General features: G+C 42.4%; 1 protein-coding gene across 44 annotated transcripts in view; it reads left to right on the top strand.

Moving 5' to 3' along the window:
• The window catches only part of MAP4K4 (mitogen-activated protein kinase kinase kinase kinase 4), a 191019-nt gene that overhangs the window by 69953 nt on the left and 97280 nt on the right, over positions 1–23786 (top strand). For 43 of the 44 annotated variants that reach the window (XM_073239453.1, XM_073239351.1, XM_037019969.2 and 40 more), the window contains exon 3: positions 19955–20011. The exons of the other annotated variant lie outside the window; for it this stretch is intronic. In XM_073239453.1, the coding sequence (XP_073095554.1) occupies positions 19955–20011 (57 nt within the window). The remainder of the gene's footprint in view (positions 1–19954; positions 20012–23786) is intronic. 44 annotated transcript variants of the gene reach the window in all.

Genomic DNA, 23786 nt, shown 5'->3' with positions numbered 1-23786 from the left:
AAATTTGCTGTAATAATTGCTGTGACAGTGGACTTGCTAATAACTGGGTTAGACTGGGCTATAATACTCTGTTACTCATACTCAGACCAGTTCATTTTAATTTTTTTCCCTTTTCTTTCCCACAAAACCTGCCTTTTGGATTTGGTGGCTTACTATAAAGTGCTACTATTGCAATAAAAGATTGAGTTTCAGACTTTTGGAGTAACTAATTGAAACAGATTTTGCTTATCTCTTTTTCTTGGTGGTTTCTTATATGCTTCCTTTTTACATGTAGCATATTATTACTTCAGTTCCTTAAGCTAGGTATATGATTCTCTTGCATCATAATCATAGTGATATTTTAATACAGTAATGAGTTGAGAGCACTAAAGTGACTGTTTGCATTTCCAAATCCAATTAGGAGGTATTGTTGGACCGCTTCAATAAGAGTTTGGTCTATTTCCTCTTTAACTGACCAGTGGGCTGAGGAGATAGAGATTTTATTTAATACCTGCTGCTTTTCTTTTAATAGTAGTAACTGCTTTTGCCAAAGAAACAAGTGTTGAATTAGAAGAGATGAAGTTAGCCTCACAAAGAGTGAAAACATGCTTCATTCACTTTTGAAACCTGTAGTGCGTTCTTCTGTGTTCAGGTTTTGGCTTAAGTATTGTGTACTTTTGGTTACAGCCCTGACATTGTAGGTTTTATTTGCTTGTTCTTAACATTAGTGTCTGTACAAAACAAACCATGTATGCCACTGTAACTCTGGGGGAAGGTATGTTCCCACCCCTGGGCAAATAAGCTTTGAAGCCGAAATCAGTCAAAGAGAGAAATAAAGTGGGAGAAACCTATTTATTGCTTTCAAATAGTCATCCACTTCTGCTCGCCTGTGTCTCTCACAACCTGGCTGCAAAAAAGAGATCCCATTCAACCTCTCTGGTTCAGATCCCATTCAACCTCTCTGGTTCAGATATGCCCTTGCTCCCCCTTTGTAATTGCTTACTGATATGGAGATGGGCTACTTCCCTCCACCACTTGGAAACACCTAATGTATGGAGATGCCATAAGGCCAGGCGAGAGATTCTGGAAATACTGCGGTTTTATCACATCCATCCTTTTCTGTCACACCTTGAGGTAATGCAGTAACACCTTTCTTGCCACCCGTCAAATAATAGTATATGGCACTGTGCGTGTTTCTTTCCTCTGTGGAAGGCTATGTGGGAGTGGAGTTAGGTGAGCAGATAGATTTGCTCCACAGCGAAGGGTGTTCACAGCTAACATCACTGATGTTAGATTTAAATTGCCCAAGAAGTACTGTTAGGTGTCTAATAAGAAAACTTCTGTCCTTTCTTCTTTTCAGCACAAGACGTAAGGTGCCTTTTATTTGCATGGTAGAGAGAAGATGCCAGTTCTCAATAGGCACAGGATGTCAGTGGCCACACCATAAGCCTGTTCAAACCATTCTAATTTAAAACCATAGTGGCGTTTAAAGGGTAACAAGAGAAGAATTTGCAAAGGTCTGGGATTTATTCATTGTGCGTTAATTTTGTAATATTACATGAAAAAGAAAACCTTTGCTTTTGCTTCTGTCAAAATTTTGTGCCTATGTCTAATGTATGGATTCTTGGAAATAATTGTACTTCACTGAATCTTAAACAGTGTTACTTGACTTGGCTTTTTTTTCCTTCTACTTAGATGGCGAAATTAGCTGCTTCGTCTTTTTAAAGTCTCATTTGTTCTTTTGTTACCATTTAAATAGAAAAGTAAAGTGAGTTTCAGCTGTTTCAGTGACCATTTACTAAGTGTCCAGCTAGGTGGTAGAGTTGTGATAATGAGAAGTCATTAAGTAAGGTCCTTGCCCTCCTGCTGCTTACAGACACATGGGTTTGTCCTCACATGGAGGCGAGGGATGATGGTGATGTAGATAGAATTTTGAGATATGTACTAATGAGATAGTGGTATCTTGATGCTTTCTTAACAAGAAATGTCTTGAGATTTTAAGTCATGATTTTGAGCCATTTGTAGGGAGTTATATATTTAAAGGGATGTCTGAAAGGAAATAGGGAATGACTGACAACTCTTCACAGCTGACTGATACCAGTGAGAGTTTTTCGGCTCTTATCAGCAAAATCTTCATAAACTTATTAGGAAGATAACCAGCTTTATTCACAGTTCTTAGTTACTGTTGATTTATCAGATCACTTGTTTTTAAATAAGGTCTGCTCTTCAGAAAGATGCTGGTAGTCTATCTCCTGTTAACAAGATGTTAACATACATGTAGTTGGAGCCCTCAGATGACCATTAAAAAAAAACAATGTGTGTGAAGTTTAAATTTCACAAGATATTTTTGTGCTAATTTTTGGAGAATGAGAATGTTACACCGTTAAACTCTGTGGTAATGCAAATTTAGGTTAATATGATTAGCTGTTTGTCTGTCTAGCCTCATTTCGTAAATAGAGAGTGGGTCCTTATGTCTCCAGTATCCATCCATCTTGCCTTAAACGACAATGGAAGTTCCTGGGGGTAAAAGGGTTTATACAGGGCTTTATTTTCCCCGTGGCAGGTCAAGTCCGCCTCAGGGCTAGTCTGCTTGCAGCAAGCTGGTTTCTGCCTCCAGGTCTGTCTGCTGCCTCTTAGCCCTGCAGCCCCAGAGCCCAAGGTGAAGTTCTTTATATACAGAGCCAATAATAACTCATTGCCCATGAAAGCCTGTGCCTGTGAGTGTCATACGTGTTCAGTGGGCAAGTGGGTTAGGGTCAGGTGAAAATCCTGACCGTGAAACTTCCATTTTCTCTACGTACCCCCTTTGCTGTTACCACTTATACTTAGGCCCAGGTCTTCTTTAAGCATGCCAGTCATCCCCTTTTGTCTTGTCCAGCTGTGTAAGCCCATTATCATGCCTTGTCTTCCTCTGAGCCAGGTGCTCAGTCTGCACTGAATTTCAGGTTCCTGCTGGGAAGAAGGGGGAGCATTTTTCCACTTGACGTTGTTCCTATCCCTTCTTGGGTGAGTTTCATTCCTGCCGCTCTGTGCAAACTGCACGGAGGCCATGCACATGAGTAGTTGAGGTGTACTGTGGCTCCAGTTAATAAGGCCAGACCCACCCATTGTTGTTCCCTCACTCACATGATGATGAATTGAGATGCACAGTGCTCCAGGATGGACACAATCATTGGGAGAATTAAAAACTATAATGAGAAGATGCCCGATTGACCCTGTTCACTGCAGTTCTTTAAATAGAAGCAAAATCCCTACATAATTTACTAGTATCCTAGGAGTGAAACCCAATAGTCTTGATGCCTTGTGACTGTGACGGCTCTGAAATCTGATTGCTGGTGTTCATGACACTGTGGTCCCTGGGGGTCAGTAGGGCATCTTTGTGGGCCACTCAGGTTTCCCTTAGTATGGTAAGGCCAGGCCTCAGGTAAAATCTGCCATCCTGTGCCATTTGTTTGACTCTGCTAGGGCTCAAAATTCTGTTGGCTGAGTGTATGTTAAAAGGACATAACTTGAATAAACTTTATTTGCGTTGGCCTCTACTTGGGTGTACTCCTGATGGAGAGGGCTGGGGAAGAGGCCCACAGATTGGTACTTAGCATCTCAACCACCTGAAAATCAAGCAGAAACAAAGTCTTTGTTTCTGATTGCCCCAAAGGGAAAATTGTCTTAGTAGGGCTTATAGTCAGGTGTCCCGCATTTTATACAAACCCAGTATTTGCAGCTGTAGTTCATTGGGTGAAAAAGGACACCCAATAAAATTTCTTCAAACTTGGTAAAGTTGAGTGAATGTTGCAAAAACTTCTTTGATCTAAAGCACCAGCTTTGGGAACACACCTACTGAGTAGAAAGAAGCATAGCTATAGAAATATTTGTCTCTGCACAAATGGGTTCCTTTTAAATAGTGGACTGTTGTGACTCCCTTTCCAAAGATCCAGATGAGATTATTTTGTGTGTCTGTCCAAGGAAGGATGGGAAAAAAATACTGCTGAGTTTTCTCAGTTGCCTCCCTAGTCTGGAATAATAGTGTGCTTCCCTTTCAGCACTAAATGGGAAAAGCACTACATAAATTTCAACTTAGTGGAGTCCTGGCTTGGCATCTGTGTTGCAAAGTGTTCATCAGTTTCATGGAATGTGGTCTTGCTTGTGCAATCACTGTAGTTAATGCTTCTTTATCGTGGCATGTGTGGGGCACTGTGCCTTCTGTCACACACATCCTTACTTTGTCCTTGTCATCACTGGACTCCTTAAGTTGGGAGCTCATGGCTTTGTGTTAGTTACTCTGCTTTGCTTTTTCTGAGTTGGCAAGGCTCAGTTTCTTTGCATGGGCTGTTGAGACACAGTACACCTTCCCACTTGTGCAGAGTAGCCCTCTGGGAGGGCTGCAGGTTGTGGGACGTCCTCCTGTGCTCTGTGCCTTGATGAACCCTTAGTGGCCCAGCCCTTCCTCCTTGATGTAGCACCTGGGGAAGTAATTACACATATTCTGGCTTCGGTATTTTCCCTGATATTTTGATATTTTTCATTAGTGGAGAGCCTGAATTGTAACTGTGTTGCATGACAGTGTCATCAGAATAGGAAAAGTGAGGGCCAGGAGGGGGAGGGAGGGAAGACAGTGCCAGCAAAGCAAAAAAGCCCAAGCGGAGTGCCTGTCTGGGGGCCGTTACCAAGCAAGTAGGAAGAGGCCGAAGGCCCTGGAGGTGTCCTGGGTTTTGAATCATTGCTACTTCCCTTCAGTATTTAAATTTTGTTTAAAAAATTGTCATACAGTAAAACCGACTTCTGTTTTCTTTTGGCATACAAATCTGAAAATGAACACGTGTAATTTGTGTACCCACAGTCAGAATACAGAACAGTTCCATCACCCCCAAAATCCTCTCGTGCTGTTCTTGTCAGGTCAGATTTTGGAGGAATGTCTTGGTGCTGAGGAGACTTGCCTTCTTCCTAGGCAGGGCTCCGTAGGGCTCTGGGAGGAATGCAGTGTAGCCCCAGGCCTTCTGTAGAGGCTGGTTTGAGTCCTCTTCCCAGGAGGCCCCGATGCGGGTGTACATTCTGGGTCTTACTGCTCATTTTATCACACTGCATTTTTGCTTACCATCTAATGAACTAGGTTTTGCTCTGTTGTAAGGCCTGGATGATGATGGATGCAGGCATTTGTGGGTTTTTAGTTGTATTGGAGGACTCCCAAGCGGTTTCAACCCTTCAAGCTTCCTGCGTGTTGTGAGTGGCTTTCCAGGCCATTGTGGGGTGCAGCTGAGGAGAGTGCGTTCCTGGGGTCAGTAGACCTGATCGGAAGGAACAGCAGGGGTCCCCGGCCTGAGAAGGCAAAGGTCCTGTCCACCGCCTTGGTTGGGGAGCTTGCGCCTTACAAGTGAGTTGGCTTCCGGGTCAGATTTTGACATCCTCTGTTACAACTTTTCCTGTGAAGAATTTGTATGCCACCCAGCGCGTTCCTGCATGATCTGTGGCTGTGGGGGCTTGCCAGAAAGCCTCTGGGGAGATCACCTGAGGGATTGGGGGATTGCGCTGTTGGTTTGAGATTGTTTGTAAGGGTTGTATTTACAAATCACTGAGTAGATTTGACCACACAAGCATCTATCACTCCCAACTCAGTCTTATTGGCCTCCTGGTTATTCATTGAAACCTCATTTGTCCAGGGCCTGCTATGTGCAGGCTCTGGGCTAGGTGCTGGGGTGTTGCTTTCTGTATCTGAGATTCTCGTAATTCGTGATTTGCCATCTGTGTGTGTTGTTTTGTGCCCCCCAAATACTCTTGAGGCACAGTGAAGGGAAGGTGACCACGCCTTCTGTTTGCCCAGGGCAGTACTGGTTTGCACCTGGTCTCCTGGCCTGCTTATTACCAGTGCCGCCTCCTCCTCAAGTGTCCTGTTTGGATGGCCATTTAAAATGGTCACCAGGGAAGGTGGAAAGGAGGCAGGGTGCTTATTTGGCCATTTCCCAGTGGGTGTTTCTGTTGGTGTGTTTTGTGGCATCTGCTTCTTGGGTTTCTCCCTGCTGTTGGGCCACACACCTATTTGTCTTACATATCTGGGGAGGTAACAGCCATGCATTTATTACCTACAGTATGGTTCTTAATAACATGTGATCCAGGGGGTTGTCCTTGGGGGCTTTTCATTTTCTGTCGAGAAGGTGGATTTTGGTGGTATATACTGGAGTCTTTCTGACATTGTTCTTTATGCGGCTGTAGTTGCAGTTATTCCGGATTACTTATGGAATATTTATAAAATGTGGATGCTCAGGTCGCGCTCCTAGGGATTTTGATTTAGTAGATCCGGGTGAGGCCCAAGCATGTTGCAAGCAAAACAAAAAACACACAACAACACAACACAAATCTCTCCGGGTGACCCATTGTCAGCTAGGGAAGGGGAGCCTGCTGTGGCCTCTGATCAAGGACAATTGGCCCACGCCAGCACATCTATACGTGAGCGGCTGAGTGGTGAGAGGTTGCCAGAGAGCACCTGCCAGCCCAAGGAGGCAGCCTTGGTTCAGCTCAGCTCCACACATTGTTTCCTTGGGCCTACGGGCCCTGCTTTAACAAATCCATTTTTCAAGAGAGGCTAAAAATCTCTTACCTAGGCTTGAGCTTTGCATGAGAAAGTAGTTAGCCTTGAGAATGGCTTGGCTTGCCCAGAGAAAGGGTCCTGTTGTTGATGTGTTGGATGGTGCCTGTTTTTACAAGAGACAAGGTGCAGTGGGATGCCCTTTGGGTGCTGTGCCTGCTCTGGACAAGAGGGAATGGAGCATGTCACCATTGATGAAACTTCAATAGAACCCCCATGTTGCCCACAAGCTGCAGAGGATAATGCATTGGTTAAGGTAGCAGGGCTGGTGGGCCAGCCCACCCTGTGGTGCCTGGGAGTTTTCCTTTGTAGATAATTCTGGGAAACAAGGTCCTGCAGGGCATGTCATTCATCACCTCCTTCAGCTCTCTGCCCAAATGACAGGGTATCAGAGAGGCCTCCCTGACCACCCAGTATAAACTAGCAACCTCTCCTCTTCACTCTGCTAGAATTTCCTGTAGCTTTTTTGTTTCTGTTTTTAACCATCAGAATGTATTCACAACAGCATCCAGTATATTCACTTGTTTGTTGCTTGTGTCCCCTCTTGGAATGAGAGCACAGACTTCACCTCCTTTGTTCTCTCCTATCCTTGTGTGTAGACTGTGGCTGGTAAATCGGAATGCTGGCCTGGGGAAGAGACCTCAGGGCCATGAACATTTTATAGTGAACCAGCCATGCTTCTGAAGAGTGACTCATTCAGGATCATAAATCTATTTAGTGGGAGAGTGAGCAGTTGACTCAGGTGATCAGAATTTCTTTTCACTTTTAATATCTTAGGTTTATCGTAGGAAAGCAAATTTTGTTGTATTTGTGGCTGGAAGAGTTTCAGTTTTCAGTTCGACCTTCTGTAGGGTAATTTTGGATGCCTGTTCCTACAGGTTGGAGAGAGTGACTTCTTTGGAGCAGCAAGTCCATTGATAGACTTTGTCTCATCAGGGAGACTTTGTCTCATCAGGGGGTTGCTGAAAGGGAGGGGGTACCTCCAGGCAGAGCTCTCTATCCCAGGGAGGAACAGTGGCACTGGACCTTTCTGCCGCCATCCTGAAGTTAAGTATATTGAAAGACAAAGTTAATTAGGCACTTACTGTAGTTTGGTGAACATCTACTTCCACTTATCCCTCATTTGCTTGGCCAGCACACTCTGGACTCTGGGGCCATGGCTTCTGATCCCTCAGGTAGGTGTGGAATCTTATTAGTTCTTTCTTCATTGTATGGTTTTCTGAGTAGTGCCCTTTCATACTGATAGCCCCAGGCTTTGCCTAGACCCCATCAAAGCTCTTAGGTGTTGTGCAGTGTGGGCACCAAATAGGAGGTGTCATGTGGAGATAAACAGTGGTATGTTGGGCTCATTCTTAGTTGGCTCTCAGGTTTGTAAAGGTTCTTTGGTTCTGACATCTGCAGCTCTGGAACGAGTTGGGGGTTGACTGAAAAGTGGAGGTAGAATTTAGTAGTTGAGAGGAGAGGGCTTTCATAAAACAGCCTTCTGGAAGCTTCCCTCTGAGTAGGGTTGCAGGCAGAGAAGCAGATAAATTTTTATGAAGGGACATCCCAACACCTATTGACCAAAGATGCTTCTTACTCACCAGATTCTACATTCTGACATCCACTGCCTGCTGCAGTCAGGTACGAGTGAGATGGGAGCAGGTTCTGGAATGTAGACCTTTAGCTTTAAATTGCTATGGCCTGTAAGGAAATGTGTTGATCCAAATCAGTGGTTCAGACCCAGAGTGCTTCAGACTTAGAGCTTTGAAGCTGGATAGACCTGAGTTAGAATACTCTTTCTAGCTCTGTGATCTTCGGTTAGTTTTCTAATCTCATGGAACCTCTACCACTTTTCTATAAAATAGGGAGAATTTTCTTCTTTGTAAGTTTGTTGCAAGAACTTCCTGTATTACATAATAACATATTTGTACACTTTTATGTGCCAGGCACAGAAAATAAATATTTACTGAAAATACTTGTTAAAAGAACGAGCATGCAGTGGGTGCTTCTTTATCATCCTTGTGGGGTGGGAGAGGAGGTTTATTTATTGGTAGGAAGGAGGACGAAAGGAGGAGACTCAAAAAAATAGAGGGAAGCATAAAATTTCATTACAATTTCACTTTGCCTGTTCATTTAGTTATGCAATGTGATCATTTTGTGGCCTCATCTTCTAGAGTAGTCAGGGAAGGTGGTTAGAATATTGATTGACTTTATCAGCCCCACCAAGTTTATTTAAACCATAGGCTGCAGGCAGGGAAGCAGGTAAACTTTTATGAAGGGACATCCCAACACCTACTGACCACAGATGCTGAAGTTATAAAGTTGTTCTGAAGTTATAAAACTGTTCTTTTATTTACATATTCACAAATTTTTTGATTGTGCTTCTTATTCTGCAGAAGTTACAATGGGTGTGCCCAGCTCAAAAAGAAACAGCTGTTTAACACTGAGGAAAACTTACCTACTTTTACAGTATAGTTCTTTGTAGTAGATCATAATTTTAAACAAAAGATGCTTTGAGGAGAGAATTTTCTTTTTCAAATGCTGATGCTAGAGCTCTCCCTATATTCTGTGGAAATACTTTTAAAATATCAATGATCTCTCTTCACTTGGACCAATATAAATTTTAGGTGGACATGGTATGAGTTTGCATGAAGATACTTGGAAAACTTGAGTTATGGTGGGATGCATCCTGTCTTGTAAGGGATACTATCAAGTGGAACTACAAAGGGAAACTCTAAAGGTGGGGTTTTCTCTTCTACCTCTTTTTTTTTTAAGGAGGGATAGGGGAATTATGAGTAATGAATGAAATAGCTTGTGAATATTCAGAACAGGCAAATTGAGAGTTGTATACAGAACAAAGACTTGTGAACCCACTTTGAAGTACAGAAGAACAAATAACTTCCCTTAGAGCTCAGATGCAGGGAAGAATTCTGCTTTCTAACTGCACCAGTGCCGATGACACAGCCTCACCAGCAGTGTAGGTTCAGAAACCAGTTATATGTGTATTTAGAAATCAATTGTTCAGGGAGACACAAAGCTGCTTATAGTTGGACTGTATATAAAATACTGTTAAGTATATCCATGTTCAAGGGCAGTGTTATTTTACAGTCAGCTTCTTGAAGTGCTGAGAAAAAGTGAGGAACAATTTCAAAACCTTAATGGAAGGTTGGGTTGGTAATGACTAGGAAGATCAGGAGCCCAAAAAGGAGTCAGAATCACTTACATCACTTAATCTCTTCTCTTTTGTTTTGTGTCTGAAAGTTCCAGATTTTTTCTGTAAGCAAATGAGAATTGTTATTTTGAGTGCCCTGGTGATATTTCAGTGTTGGAATTATACCATGGGTATAGTTCCTGAGCATTGAGAATACTCTGATGCCGCAATGGAGAAATGTAGGAAAGCTTGGTGGGGAGCGGGGGGCGGGGTGTGGATTCATGATGGGTGGAGGAAGAAGGGAACCACAGAATTCTGTGTTTCATCATTTTTTCTGGTAAATGGTTGCCTATTATAATGGACAAGCTTTTTATTAAAATTCACTGTCAAAACTCAAAGTTAAAACTGTATATAAAAAAGACAGGACTCTTTGGTGCAGGGACCTGTGGCCATTTTACACGTTACCAAGGGAAGACCAAAGAGAGGAGCTGAGATTGAGAATTATATTAAAGATAAATGTGGATCACTAATGTTGCAATAATTAAAATAATGAAGTGTGGCCTATGACTTGGTTTTCAGTGAATAAGAAAATTAATCAATATCTAACAGTAGTTATAGGCGCTATTTGTGTGGGGTCTCAAGAGAAAAATTCTTTTTGTATGTTTGAAATCTGAATGGATATTTAATTTTTTGTGCTAGAGTTTGTATAACTAGGTTTATGTTTTCTCCCCCAACCCCTCTGAGAGATCTCACCTGGAGGGGAAACATCTAGTGCAACGCATGGTAGTTTTGAACTCTGGCTGGCGACCTTAGAGGACTTGCCCTGCTGTGAAAGCCCATCCCTCAGATACTGTGATGTCAGGCTGATCGCAGATCCATTTCCACTGGTACCACAGTTGCGTTCCCACCACTGCAAACACAGCGCCCTCTTCTAGGACTAGGCTCACCACCTCAGTGTTTATTTTTCAGTTCACGGGACCTTTGGAGAGAGTTGTTATTATCACCATTTTATGGATGAAGAAAATGATGTCCAGAAAAGGTTAAGAAACTGTCCTGAGGTCACCTTCTGGTGTGTGGTGGAGGTGGGTTTCCAGTTCAGGGCTCCTGCCTCCAGTGCCGCATTTGGGCAGCATTCTGTGGTATTTACATATTTTAATATGTGAAATGAAAGTACTAATTAAAATAATAGTTTATTTTCTCCTTAAAAATATGATTATAAAATTTAAGCATAAAATACTGATAATACACCAAAGGAGAGAAAGAAAGAAAAGTGAACTCAACTATTTTTAGTAGCTTTTCAAACAGTCAATAAATATGAAAATAGGTGTTTTATCTGCAGCTCTTGCTGTAAGAACTCTTAAGGTAGGGAATATGTGTTTAGGGAATGTGTGTTTTATGGGTTGTGTGTATTTCCATTGGTCAGTTTTCCTTTATCCAATGCTGAATTAAATTACCTTGAGGAGTATAATATTTTAATGTACCTTAACAGTCATGATCGGATTTCAGGTCTAGCATTACTGCGTTGACTAATTACTTAGCTGTTGGATGTATTAAGCCGTGTCTCATAGTGACTAAGCTAGAAAAATAAGTTTATATGTCTGTCTGCCAATAGTAAAGGATTGGGAGTTTTTGGTGCTATTAAATGTTGTTATTTTAAACTAATAAGGCTAAATCTGAAGTCAGCTGGGTTTGTCAAGTGAGTAGAGGAAAAGGCAGTTGCAAATGTGTTTTAAATGTTAGTGATGGCTTGCTTGCAGAATCTGAAATCTCCCTTGTTCTAGATGCTTTGAGAGGAAGACTTGCCAGTGCCTTTTCTTTTGCTATTAATGTTAAGAATAGATATGCTCATTTTTTGGGCCGCCTTTGTATTTTTTTGGATCATTTACTATAGTGTTTTTTTTAATTTGCCAGTCTCCCTGTTAAACACAATTCCTCACACTTGATACTGGAGTCCGGACCCTGGCTCACATGTCCCACACCACAGGGCTGCCAGTACCCACGGCCCCACCCCTTGCAAACTCTCCTTTTGATGCAGCTTCACCAGATGTGTTTAAAAAGCAGCTACCTTTTCTTTCCACCTGACTCACTGCTCAGCCAAATCTTCCCTCCCTGCCTTTAAGTGAATTACTCATAAACTCTCATTGTGCAGTACTTCTTCCCTTGTGCTCTTACATTTTATGTATTCATCCAAATTGTCTCCACTTCTTAACATAAAGGTGATTTTTGCTAGTGATAACTCACCTAACTGGAACTTAGCTTGATGTCTGGTTGATCTCTCTACCTTCCATCTGTTCTAGAACACAGCTGAAATGTCCGAATAAGGCTGCAGAGCCCAGATGACTGGGCCCTTTCTTTGAAGGAGCCAGAATATTACTGCCTGACGTAGTGTTCCCTGAGGCTGCCACTTAATTGCAAGGACAGGAGAATAATTGATGTTCATAATGATTTCCCTGAACCATTAAGAAAAGGGCTTCAGTGTGCTCAAAATTCCATCCAGATTGGTTTCTTAAAGAAAAAAGATGAGTGCATAAACGATTTGACTTTTAGTTATTTGCTAACTCAGCTATGTAAAATGACTCATTTGTTGGGGGTTGGGGAACAGCACCACATAGTTGAGGTCTTACCATGTTGTTTATATTGACTGTTTCGTTCTTAGTAGAAGTTAAACCTACACATTCGCTGTTATTGAGGTGTAATTTTCCTTAAGGGAGTGTTGTTCCAGATAAGATAGCTAAGAAAGGCACAATTCTATATTGGGTCTTTAATTTTAAACTCTTTAGGGACTAGAAGCGCACCATCTTCTTATTAAATTGTAAGTTGTGACTGATTTCATAACACTTACATATCACCGTGTTTTCTCCTTCCTGCTTGTCCTCAGCCCTGATGGTGAAAGGGAGGAGGAGGAGGAAGGGAACAGGTGTTGATTATAGTAAGAAATAGTGGCACTAACAAGGGTAAGAGTGCCACAATGAGCCTGCTCTCCTTACACTTGCTGTGGGCTGTGGAGAAATGTGAGAAAAGTTGGCTTCATTATTGCTCTGTTGTAAGGAGGTGTTAGAAGATGGAGATGTTCCCTGAAATTCGCTGAGCCATCTCCCAAGTGAATTATGTGATTCTTTATCTTGGGTGGCTAATGGAGTGCTGTCTGGGTAGTATCTTCTCTCCCTTTGGTGGAATTTTGGGTTTTTTACAGATGCTACTTGGAAGTGGTGGTGCCTATGGTTTTCGGGTTTACAGCGCAGAACCAGTTAAACTGGTCTTTGCCTTTGGCGTGGGTAGATGAAGAACCGCAGGGTAAAAAGAATGGTCAGTGAGTTGCCTGGTGCTAAGCTCACGTGGTTCACTGCATGGTCATATATGTTCGTCTTTGCACTTAAAAATAAGGAAATACAGGAGGGAGTGCATTGGAATTAAAAAAAAAATTTAAAGACTTAATTTCTTTAGAGTAGTTTTGGATTCACAGCAAAATTGAAAGGAATTTACGGAGATTTCCTCTATATCCACATATGCACAGCCTCTCCCATTATCGACATCCCCCCACCCAGAGTAGGACAATTGCTACAACTGATGAACCTCCGCTGACGCATCGTGATCATTCCAAGTCCATAGTTTGCATGAGGGTCTGTTCGTTGGTGGTGTGCCTTCTCTGGGTTTGGGTAATGTATAATGACATGGATCCATCATCATAGCATAGTACAGAGTATTTTCACTACCCCGAAAGTCCTCTGTACTCTGCATATTCATCCACCTTCCCCAGTTGGAATTTTCAACGAAGTGACGAGTGAGACATTCTGGAGAGAGAATTGACAAACCGGACTTGGTTTAGCCTCACTCATCAGGGGTCCTCCTAGCTCTCTGGGTTTACTTGCTCATCTGAAAATTAACTATTTTGTTGAAGTAGGCTTGCCCGTTGTTTGAGCTCTTAAACGCTTCAGAACATATGTTTTATTATAAACATAATTGCCGTATTTTAAAATGTACTTGTTGTGAATCTTTTCTTCACACACCAAACCCCCAGCTAAGATAATGAGTGTGTATATTATTGTAATAAATACTGTAAGTCCAAAAAGGATATGAGAACATGAATTTGGGCTTTTCCACATAAGCTTGGAGAAGTGATCCTCAAACTTCAGAATGTGTAAGAACCCCTAGAGATGGGTTTAAAAAGTTGTGGATTCCTGCTTGTACCCCATGTATGGAATATGCATTTGGGTCAGGGGTACCCGGGAATCTGCACATCGTGGGTAACAGTGAGTGGTGTTTGTGACTGAATTTGACTTGCTTTGCTTCATAGAAAAACATAACCCCTCCTCACCTCTAATAAGCCTCTTATAGCCAAAAGATTACATCTCCAAACCAAAACACCACTAAAAATCACTAAGATCAAGGAAGAAAGCTTTCAGGTTGGGTGGGGATGAGGAGCAGTCAGGTCGTGGCCCTTCTGCAGCAGCACCCCATCACATTGGGGAAGAAGGCCCCCCTTCAGACCGCGTGAGTGACTGGTGTCTGCCTGGCTGCGTGCAGCGAATGGCAGGCTCCTTTTGTCCTTCCACGTGTGGACAGAGGCGATGCAGTTCTGTGACACTAGTCCTGGGTGAATCACTGAGTTCCCCTTTTCTCCTGACCTGTTGAAAACTTCATACCATTTCTGGAATTTGGTAAGGATTGTTTACAGCTTGGATCTCGAGGGATCCACATCCTGTCCTTTCATGATCTTCAAGATCAAGGCAATCCTTGAAGGTCAGGGTAGGCCCACACCACTAGCCACCCCCATGGTGATGTTCCTTTAACAATAATACCCTTCTGTACTTTGTGCCACAGAGCAGTTGGTTTCACACGGCCCTGTTGTGAGTGTCTCTGCTAAAGAGCACAGTGTTCCTCTGTTACCATGTAGTGCCCCTTCTTGTGATTTTTTTTTCTTCCACTTCTGTGCATCATAAGCTCCCAGAAGGCCGGTGCAGTGTTTTATCCTCCTCCTGCACTCCTGGCAGTGTAAGAGCATGTCCTGGGCACTGGTTAAATGTAGTCCGTCTTCAGTTCCTGAGATTTGCATTGAAAGATTTTGTTATTAAGCAAATAGAAAGCTTTCAGTTAGTTAATCTGCAGAGTTCTTGTCTCCGATTAAACTCAGCAGGAAGAAAAGCATTCTATTCCCCAATACTTACTGAAGGAATATTTATGCTAAGATAAAACAGGAACAAACAAAAGCCCATTATCAGTTTCAGAAAGCCCTGGATGGGGTGCTCTGAATGTGCTCACACAGACTTCAGGGTCCCTAGAGAATTCCTTCAGGATGTTCTTTTGACTTTTTCTGGTTTGTCATAGGGGAGAGTAAAGGCCAGGGATTGAAAATAAGTTTTTATTATTGGTTACCATGTTGCCATGTTTGATTATAATCACTTAAAACTTATGTGGTAAAAATAGTATACTTGGCAGTTCCTGTGTAATTTGGTTAAATAGGACATTTGTGGTCATTGGTGTTTCAAAGTCCACAGCCTGGCTGGTATAGGGAAAAGTCTGGGTGTGATTTTTGAGCAGATTAACTTTTTCAAAAACAAAGCCTCAGTTTCTCCATCTATAAAATGGGAGTAATGATACATACATTGGGTTGCATGAAGAGTAAATGATAATGCATATAAAGTGCTTTGTTCTACATATCCCAGGAGTGGGGACATCCTGGTGCTTTGTGTCCTGGTGCCTCAGGCTTCAGTGAACAGTGCCTTTTCTATACCCCTAAGTCCCTAGCCCAGTTCAGTGGTTACGATTATCTGTCCTTGCCTACACTGCTGAGGCAGTTTGAAAGTGGGCCAATGTTAAAGCTGAGGTGGTGCCCAGGGAGCATGGGTAGGGCTTCTCACATGGATGGGGGCACCTGGCTTTTGCAGACGTAAGCTTGTAGCCCTCTCCACAAGGAGACTCATTAATATATTCTCTCTTTGGTAGTGTTGAGTAAACCCCAGACACATTTTACCCATTCAAAACCCTCTTCATGTAAGCGCTTTAGCACACACCTATGTGCATATTAATGTTAGTACATTCAGTTCTGGCTTTAATTTTGCTCCTCAGGATTTTGTGCTGGCTGTCCTTTACAGAAAGATGGGCCGTCTCAGCAGATAGGTAGGAGTACTTCTGTTAGTTTCATATTTAGAGATTTTTTCTCCTCCTCCTCACTAACTAGAGAAATACATTACTTTAGCATATTGCTACATTCCTCTTTTTGGTCCTGCCTTTTGAAAATGAGAAGTAGACCTAAACTGACGAGGTTTGAGGTGGTTGCAGGCTCAGGGAGAAAAGGGGTCAGGAAATCAGCATGGGTCTGTGGTGGGAGTGGGGAAAGGCAGACTTACCTGAGGGCCCACCACATGCCAGATAGGATGGCGGGCCTTATGTACTCTCTGCTTTATTTATTGCCTCCCTTATTCTAGAGAGGACTTAAGGTACCATAACACATGGGATCCTACAGTGATGCTAGGAAGTTTGTGGAAGTTAAGGAATTTTCTCAAGAAAATACAGTCATGAGGTGGTAGTGATGCCGGGGTTCTTGTTTGCGGAGCTGAAGAATGAGCTTCACAAACAGTCAAGGTAGGAGAGCAAGGTACAGGCTTTTATTTAGAGATTAAGTGAAAGGACAGAGCTCCTGGCTCACGCCAGCAGGGGACAAGAGAGTCTCTAGTGATGCATTGTCTAGGGAGTTTTATAGGCAGTTGAGGATTTTTTGAGATAGGGGTGTGGACTTGTTAAGTGGTCTCTGAATATTAAAAATTAACTTAACATAAGAAATTTCCTGCCTTGATTTCTTTCTGGGACACTGGCGCCTTGGTCTGGGAGCATATCAAAAGGCTGCCTGCCCAGCCCCCAAGGTGGGCCGAGGTATTGTCTATTTTTTAAAGAATCCTGCCTCTGGAATGTCCTGGGTGTTAAAATGCAATCTTATCTTTAAGATGGAGTACTTCCTGCCTTTACTATGTTGTTTACAGCTGGTGCATGCTAAGTAAGTTGCCCAGTTTGCAAAATCACCTCGTCAGATCTGAAGGAGGAAAGACAGCACATAGGCCTGGGCATTTTAGTATGTTAAAGTGAATCTTACACTGGTTACAAATGATTAGCATAATAAAACGTGCTACTCCTCTTTATCTGGGGAACATTATCTGATCTCACTGAAGAATGATTCTAGAGCTTAATGTTTAACATAGAGTTTTAGCAGGGGGTTTTCTTGCATGTAGTTACATTGCTCTGACTGCAAATATCCTGCCCTGCCCCCTCCGGAGGCCCTCACCCTACTCTGACTACATCCATGGTCCCTATCTCAGTAACAGAGGAATGATAGGTAAAGGTAGCTGCCTGAATCCTAGATTCATTTCTCCCAGAACGTTGTCTTGTTTCTTAGAAAGGAGGGAAGCAGAATGCTAAGATATTTTCTGATTTAAATTTAAATTTAAAATGGACCCAATATTGGAAGGTGTAGTATGTGTTGATGAAGACTGCTGCTTTTGCGTAGTCTGTCCTCTGACACAGAAGTAACCGGTTAGTTGTTAGGTCCTGATTCCCTATTCCTTCAGTAAGGGAAACTCATGTTTTATATAGAGCAAATACTGAGTGAATTCATGACTCAGCTTTTATGCCGCCATCAAACTGCCAAGTCTTGTGAATACACTTGTGGCCTTGAGTTCAGGCATAGAGGGGGAAAAAAGAAGTTACTGCTAGTGCACAAACATCGCGAGAGGTTTTTTTGTAGATCTATGGCTTTTCTTGTTCCCTATGGATTTTAAGTATTACCATATCGGAACTCAGAAGACCTATGCTACCCCATATCTTACCAACACATTCCCAGCACAACACTGCTAACCTCTTGAAAAGAGGGAAAGCGGGGCAACTCCTGGTACAATTCTCTCCCTGCGTGGTTCTGTCAGCAAGAAATTAGCTTCAGAAATTTGGAAGGAATCCTACCACAGGAAAGGTAACAGGTGTGTGTTTTCAGGTTTGAGGGCTGACTGGGTGGGTGCTAAGGAGATGATCTTTTGTGTTTGTTACATGGAAGGTATGGAGGATTCCTTAATACTCTGTCTTCTTAAGTTCTACTCTGTTCTTGGATTCAAAGAAATCATAGTTTGGCTTCACGATTGATTGTCTTACCAGTCATAGTCATGGGAGTTGCTCGATAATTTGCCAATATATTATTTTCTATTACCAGTTGAAGGAAACAATGGCCAGTGGAATCCTCCTGTCAAGGCTGCCCTTGGCCAGATGTCATGCACTGTCCTTTGCCCCTCTGGTGTCCTTCTTACTAAACATACAAACTGGGCACCCATCCTGCCCCTCTTAAAGCAGGAGGCTGAGGCACCATTCCATGCCCGGGCCTCTGTCACGAGAGGAGACCAGGTGTGGATGCAGTCTTGAATCTGGAGCCCGGGATCTGTATTGTGGTCCCGTAGCAGCAGGATCCTGCCACACCCAGGCCAGGAGGGACAGCTCTGTTTCCCACATGTGAGTGCTTAGCACAGGGCTGTGGGACACAAAGCAAAAAAAAAAAAGTCTTTAACACACATACCTGGAAACTTAAATGAGTGATTCTGAGGGGACAGTGTTGAAAGGTACCGACTCTTGGATAGAGAGGTAGTAAAAAATGGCAGTAAAAATCAGGAATATGTAAACCCAGACAATGTTCTGAATTATGACTTTTCTGTCAGTTATATTCACCCTGTGCATCTCTGAGATGGAGCATCTATAGTTGTCAAATGGTTTCTTAGATCATTGTATGCTGTATGGTAACATATAGACAGGATAACATTTCATCCAGGATTGGGGGCCACCCTCCTGTGAATGCAGGAAGAGTGCCAGACATTCTACAGGGCTATGCAGTGATGTTAAAGACTGTGTGATAATGGGGTGCTGAGGTGGCATTGGGGTCTGTGGAGGCACACTTACGGAATGGCATCTGGGGCAAGGCTGCAAGGGGAGGTAGGCAGAGTTCCTTGGTACATGAACCAGTGTGGGACAGCCCTGCCCACCTCAGAGGCAGAGCCTTAGAGTGGACCACTGGTGTGTGTGGTGTTGGAGATGGTGCCCACATCACATGGCAGCATGTTTGAAGATAGGGAGGGTAGCTCACGCTGGGAACAGCAGAGGAAGGTGGTGCCTGCAGGTAGGGGAGAGTTGGGTGAGGGTCTTGGCCTGTGGATTCAGTTTGTCCTGGTCTCCTGTGTATGTTAAGTTTTATGGTTCCTGCCCATGAACCTGCTGGACTCCATTCCTCCATGACCATGTATAATTGAGATATAATTGTAATACAATGCTTTTTCGTGTAATTGTCTTAAGTTGTAACTTCAGTTCCTATGTAAGCTTTCCAGAATAAACAGAGAGCTTTCCTCAGGTTTTAAGTTTTAAAGTTAATAACTCACGAGACCACAGAATAGACAGACTCTCGGAAAATAGGGGGATGTCCTTTCTGTTTTACATTGGTTGCAGAAGGACCGTTTTCCACAGCACAGATCATGCTCAGGATACGTGGGTAGCTCTTTGTTACTCGCCTGAGTGATTATCAGCAGAGCATTGCATAGTCAGTGGAGAGGAACAAGACTGACAGTAATAAACACAGTGCACCTCATCTGGGTGAGAGGAGAATGATGTCACATTTGTTTGAGAACACCTGCTGATATAAGTGGATGAAAGATTTTAGGCCATAGGTCAGGAATTGTAATACAGCTGTAAGAAAACTCTTTTGTGTCACCCCAATCTCTTTCTACATTCTCTTTATTCTGGATAAATATTCTTAAGCTTCCCTACACTGGGACTGCAATAATAAAGTTTCAAAGAAGACTCTTAGTATAACTTGTAAAATCAAGTAATGGGTATTGGAAGTACATGGGAAAAATGACTACTGTCCATTTTTTATAATATCTAGAGGTTTTTTTGGTAGTTTTTTGGTCACTTCATTCATGTAGAATGTTAAAAAAGAAAGAATGGTCTCCTTGACATAAAGAAGAAAACATTTAAGTTAATTGGATTGAGAGTAATGATATATAAATGAAGCCCAGTAAGGAAAGAGGGAATTGACACTTTATCAAATTTCATTTGTTCTAGTTTTGTTTATTAAGTGTAGTTCATTGGTATTACAAACTGTATTGTTTCGTTGGAGAGCAGGGGGGGACCATTTTATCATCACTTTTGGGAAAAAGTACTGAAGAGAAGATTTGTTGAAATTTCAGCTGTTAAAATGACTGTGCAAAACAGTGGTGCCAATTATATTTCTTTTCTCTGTTTTTCAGGGCCGACATGTTAAAACAGGTCAGCTGGCAGCCATCAAAGTTATGGATGTCACCGAGGTAACTTTGTGTCAGAAATGTTTTTAAAGAAATTGTTAGATAAAGACAAGGATCCCCCCTTCTCTCCATCCCCCAACATGAGAGTATTCTGTTTGGAGAATTGATCTTGAACAAATTGCCCTCCTGTGACTTGGGTTCAGAAGATCTAGCAGACTAGTTGGCTTAAATTGTTGCAGATGGGACCCCAAGTAACTAAGAATCAGTAGCATTTTCTTAAAAAAAAAAAAACAAAACAGAAAAAAAACCAAAAAAACAGAAAAAACCCAAACCACATCTGAGTGATGTCATCCTTGGCAACATAATAGATCATAATTGGAAACATCTCTAATGGAAGAGAAGATTCTAGAAAGGATCGTGGGGTCACATGAATAGGGAGACTGAGGGGTGTGGGTAGGGAAAATCTTCTCTAGGGTATTAGGCCACATTTGGGTCATTTCTTTTATTTTTAACATGGGGAAAGAAAACAGATTTAGCCAAGTTCCCAGAGGTTTGAAAACAGAAACATCTGCTAGAATACTGAGCAGATTGTTGGCAAAATTTAGTAGCAGAAAATAGTTCTTGAAGTGGTCACATGAGGATTTACTGTGTAATTTTGGATGGGAAAGAAGAGAGATTAACTCAGACAAAAAGTAAGTTTGTATGTGCCTGTGTGTGTGCATGTACATAATGTGCGTGAGTCCATATTGAATTTTTAAAAGTCGATTATAATGAATATCTTAAGTTACTTAAGTTACTTTTATCTGCAATTTTACTTTGTGCTTTCATGATTGCTTCTAAATTGACTAATTATGAATAAGATTTACCACCACATATCACTGATTCTAGAGTTAATCAGTAGCCGTGGGGATTTGGGGTATCTTTAAATCAAGTCATATAATCTCCTCAAATCTGTGTCTGTTGAGGGACCTACTGGTTAACAGTGATGATGTAATCAAGAGAGATCTCCTCAGCCCTGTTCTCCTCTTGGGCTCTAATAGCATGGTTGTTATCTGCAGTGTGCACACTTTTTGGAATTAGAAAACATTTTTGTCTCTGGATCACAGGACAGCTGATAATGCTTTATACAAATATTGGAAGATGTGATACTTTATGAGCTGACTGCTCTTTTCTCTGTCAAAGGGGGTAATAGGGACTTGATAATGAAAAAGCACCATTGCTTGGCTTGGATGTCTAAAAGATTGCTTACTGTGATACAGAGTATTCTGTTGCATTAGAGTGATCCTATCTTCGTGTACAAATCACTGAGAAGTTGGATGCTTTCCAGTCAAATACTATTTTTAAGATTATTCTAAGGAGTGGTGAAGAAGCAGTACCTTCTAACTTACTGTAATTTAAATACAGTGGTCGAGTTATTTTCCACCCATCCTGAGTGCGGTGAGCCTCCAAGCCTCATTCACACCCTGCCAGTTGCTGGTGCTGCGCTGGGAACTGGGAAGTGCTGTAGCAGAAGCCTGCCTTCCTGGACGTGTATTACCACACTGCCTGACTTGGTCACTAGCAGACTTGGGGGCGCTGTGTTAGATGGAGTCTTTCGGAATTTAATGAAGCCTTTGGAAGTCCTGAGAGTGGAGCTTCTCTCTCCCTTCAGCCAGTGCACCCCTGGCTTACACAGCTGTTGTGGCCAGCCAGCCTATGCCCCCTTTCACATCTCAGGTGGAATCTGTGAGGTTTGTCTTCTCTACAGAGGTCCTCTTCAGCTGAGCCTGGCTCTGAGTAAAGTATTCAACACATGATCACTGTTAACCAAGAAAACTGTAAAATATAGAAAACTATTTTAAAAAGTAAATCCTTTTATTTCCACCCCTTAAAATAACCATTGTTGGTACTTCGCAGTGTTTCCTTTTTATCATCTTTGTGAGCATAGCTGTAAAATACATACCTGTGTGCAATAGATGCTTTTATATTCTCCTTTTGTTCAGTTTATACAAAAGGTATTTCCTTGTCTGAAAAATCAGGACATGTTGGAAAATCTCATTTTCCAGGTCTCCTTTAAAAATAATGATGCAAAACCCATGTGTTCAGATATAATGAAAACCAGATTGTGAGTCTTTAGAACAAATACAAACCAAATCAGCCATTTACCATATTGGCCTTCAATGTTTCTTCTGTGCTGGTTTGATACAGTGACCTCTATACAGAGTGACCTCTGTGCAGAGTACTCAGAGCAAGTATTGATTATGCATAGAGGATGTAGTGCAGCTGGCACCCTGGAAGACATGCCTTTGTCTGCCCCTGTACCAAGGGCCTCTCACTCTTGTAAAATTGAAGGCATCAGCCTGGGTGGGACTTGGGAGCATGAGGGAGCAGGCTGGAGTGAGGGAGAACTTGGAGCTGGTGTTTCTAGCTTCAGCTCCAGCAGAAGAGGCTGTCGGAGCGGTTCTGTTGATGAGAGTAGAATTCTGCATGGTTTCTGACATGCTCAGTTTTGTCTGAGAGCAGAAAGGTGTGAGTGTTTTTATTTCTGGGAAAAATCACACAGACCGACCTGCCTGCCTCTTGAGCCTCTTCATTAGGAGAAGTTGAGGGACAATTACCAGGCTATGAGTTATACCCCAGGCTCAGAAGGCCAGAAGAGCAGCAGGTGTGGGAAGGTAAATGCCTGGCTGCTCTTCTCCCCGGCTGTCAACTGTTGGCAGTCCTGAATGAATGTATTCTAGACTGGCTGCACTGACTCCACTTCACCTGCTTTACTTGATTATGTGATCCTGGAAAGCAAAGCCAGCTGAATTCACATTTCACCCTGGAGTGAAGTGACAGAGGGGGTCTGTGTAGGAGACTAAGGGGTCTGGAATAGAGGCATTTATTCGGAAGAGACATACAGATCTTGTTATATTTCTTCTTGGACTGTAACAATTTTAAGATTTGACTGTCTTTAGAATCTTGAAGGGGTCTTTTTAAAGAAAGTTTGTTGTTTATCTTACTGGTTGTGGGAAGGGTTTAAGGAGCAGGTTAAGATATGTTCAAACTGGACATAACCAGGACATGAGATCTATAATATGTTTTATTTTTGAAATAATTACAGATTCACAGTAATTGGCAGAAAAGTGTTTAGGGAGATCCCATGTGCCCTCCACCCAGTTCTTGCTAGCAATGATGTCTTAAATATCTGTAGTACAGTGTTGATGCCAGGGTTCTTGTTCACGAAGCTGAAGAATGAGCTTCACAAACACTCAAGGTAGGAGAGCAAGGTACAGGCTTTTATTTAGAGATAAGGTGAAAGGACGGAGCTCCCGGCTCACGCCAGGAGGGGACAAGAGTATGGGGTGGTGCCTTGTCTAGGGGGTTTTATGGGCAGATGAGGATTTTTCGAGAACATGAAAAAAGCTTAGGGGTGTGGACTTATTAAGTGGTCCTAGTATATTTACAATTAGCTTGATACAAGGAACCTCCTGCTCTGTTCATTCCTCCCTGAGATACCAGCCTCTTGGTCTGGGGGCATATGAAACAGGGCCACCTGCTCAGCCCCCAAGGTGGGCTGAGGCATTGTTTGCTAAAGAGTAAGTTAAGTGCAATCTTATCTTTAAGGTGGAACCCTTCTTGCCTTTTACTGTGTTCTGGCTGGGCCTGCATGCTAAATTAGTTTGCCCAGTTTGCAAAATCACCTCATCAGATCTGAAGGAGGAAAGACAGCTCGTAGGTCTGGGCCTTTTAGCATGTTAAAGAGAATCTTATACATGATTATAAATGATTGACATGAAATAAACATGTGCTACTCTTCTTTATCTGGGGTTCACCAACTGATCTCACTGAAGAATGACTCTTAGCACTTAATGTT

Source organism: Manis javanica, chromosome 1 (genome assembly GCF_040802235.1).
Source record: "Manis javanica isolate MJ-LG chromosome 1, MJ_LKY, whole genome shotgun sequence".
Taxonomy (NCBI): Eukaryota; Metazoa; Chordata; class Mammalia; order Pholidota; family Manidae; genus Manis; species Manis javanica.
Note: the sequence above shows the minus strand (reverse complement) of the source record. Positions and strands in the feature narration are given on the sequence as shown.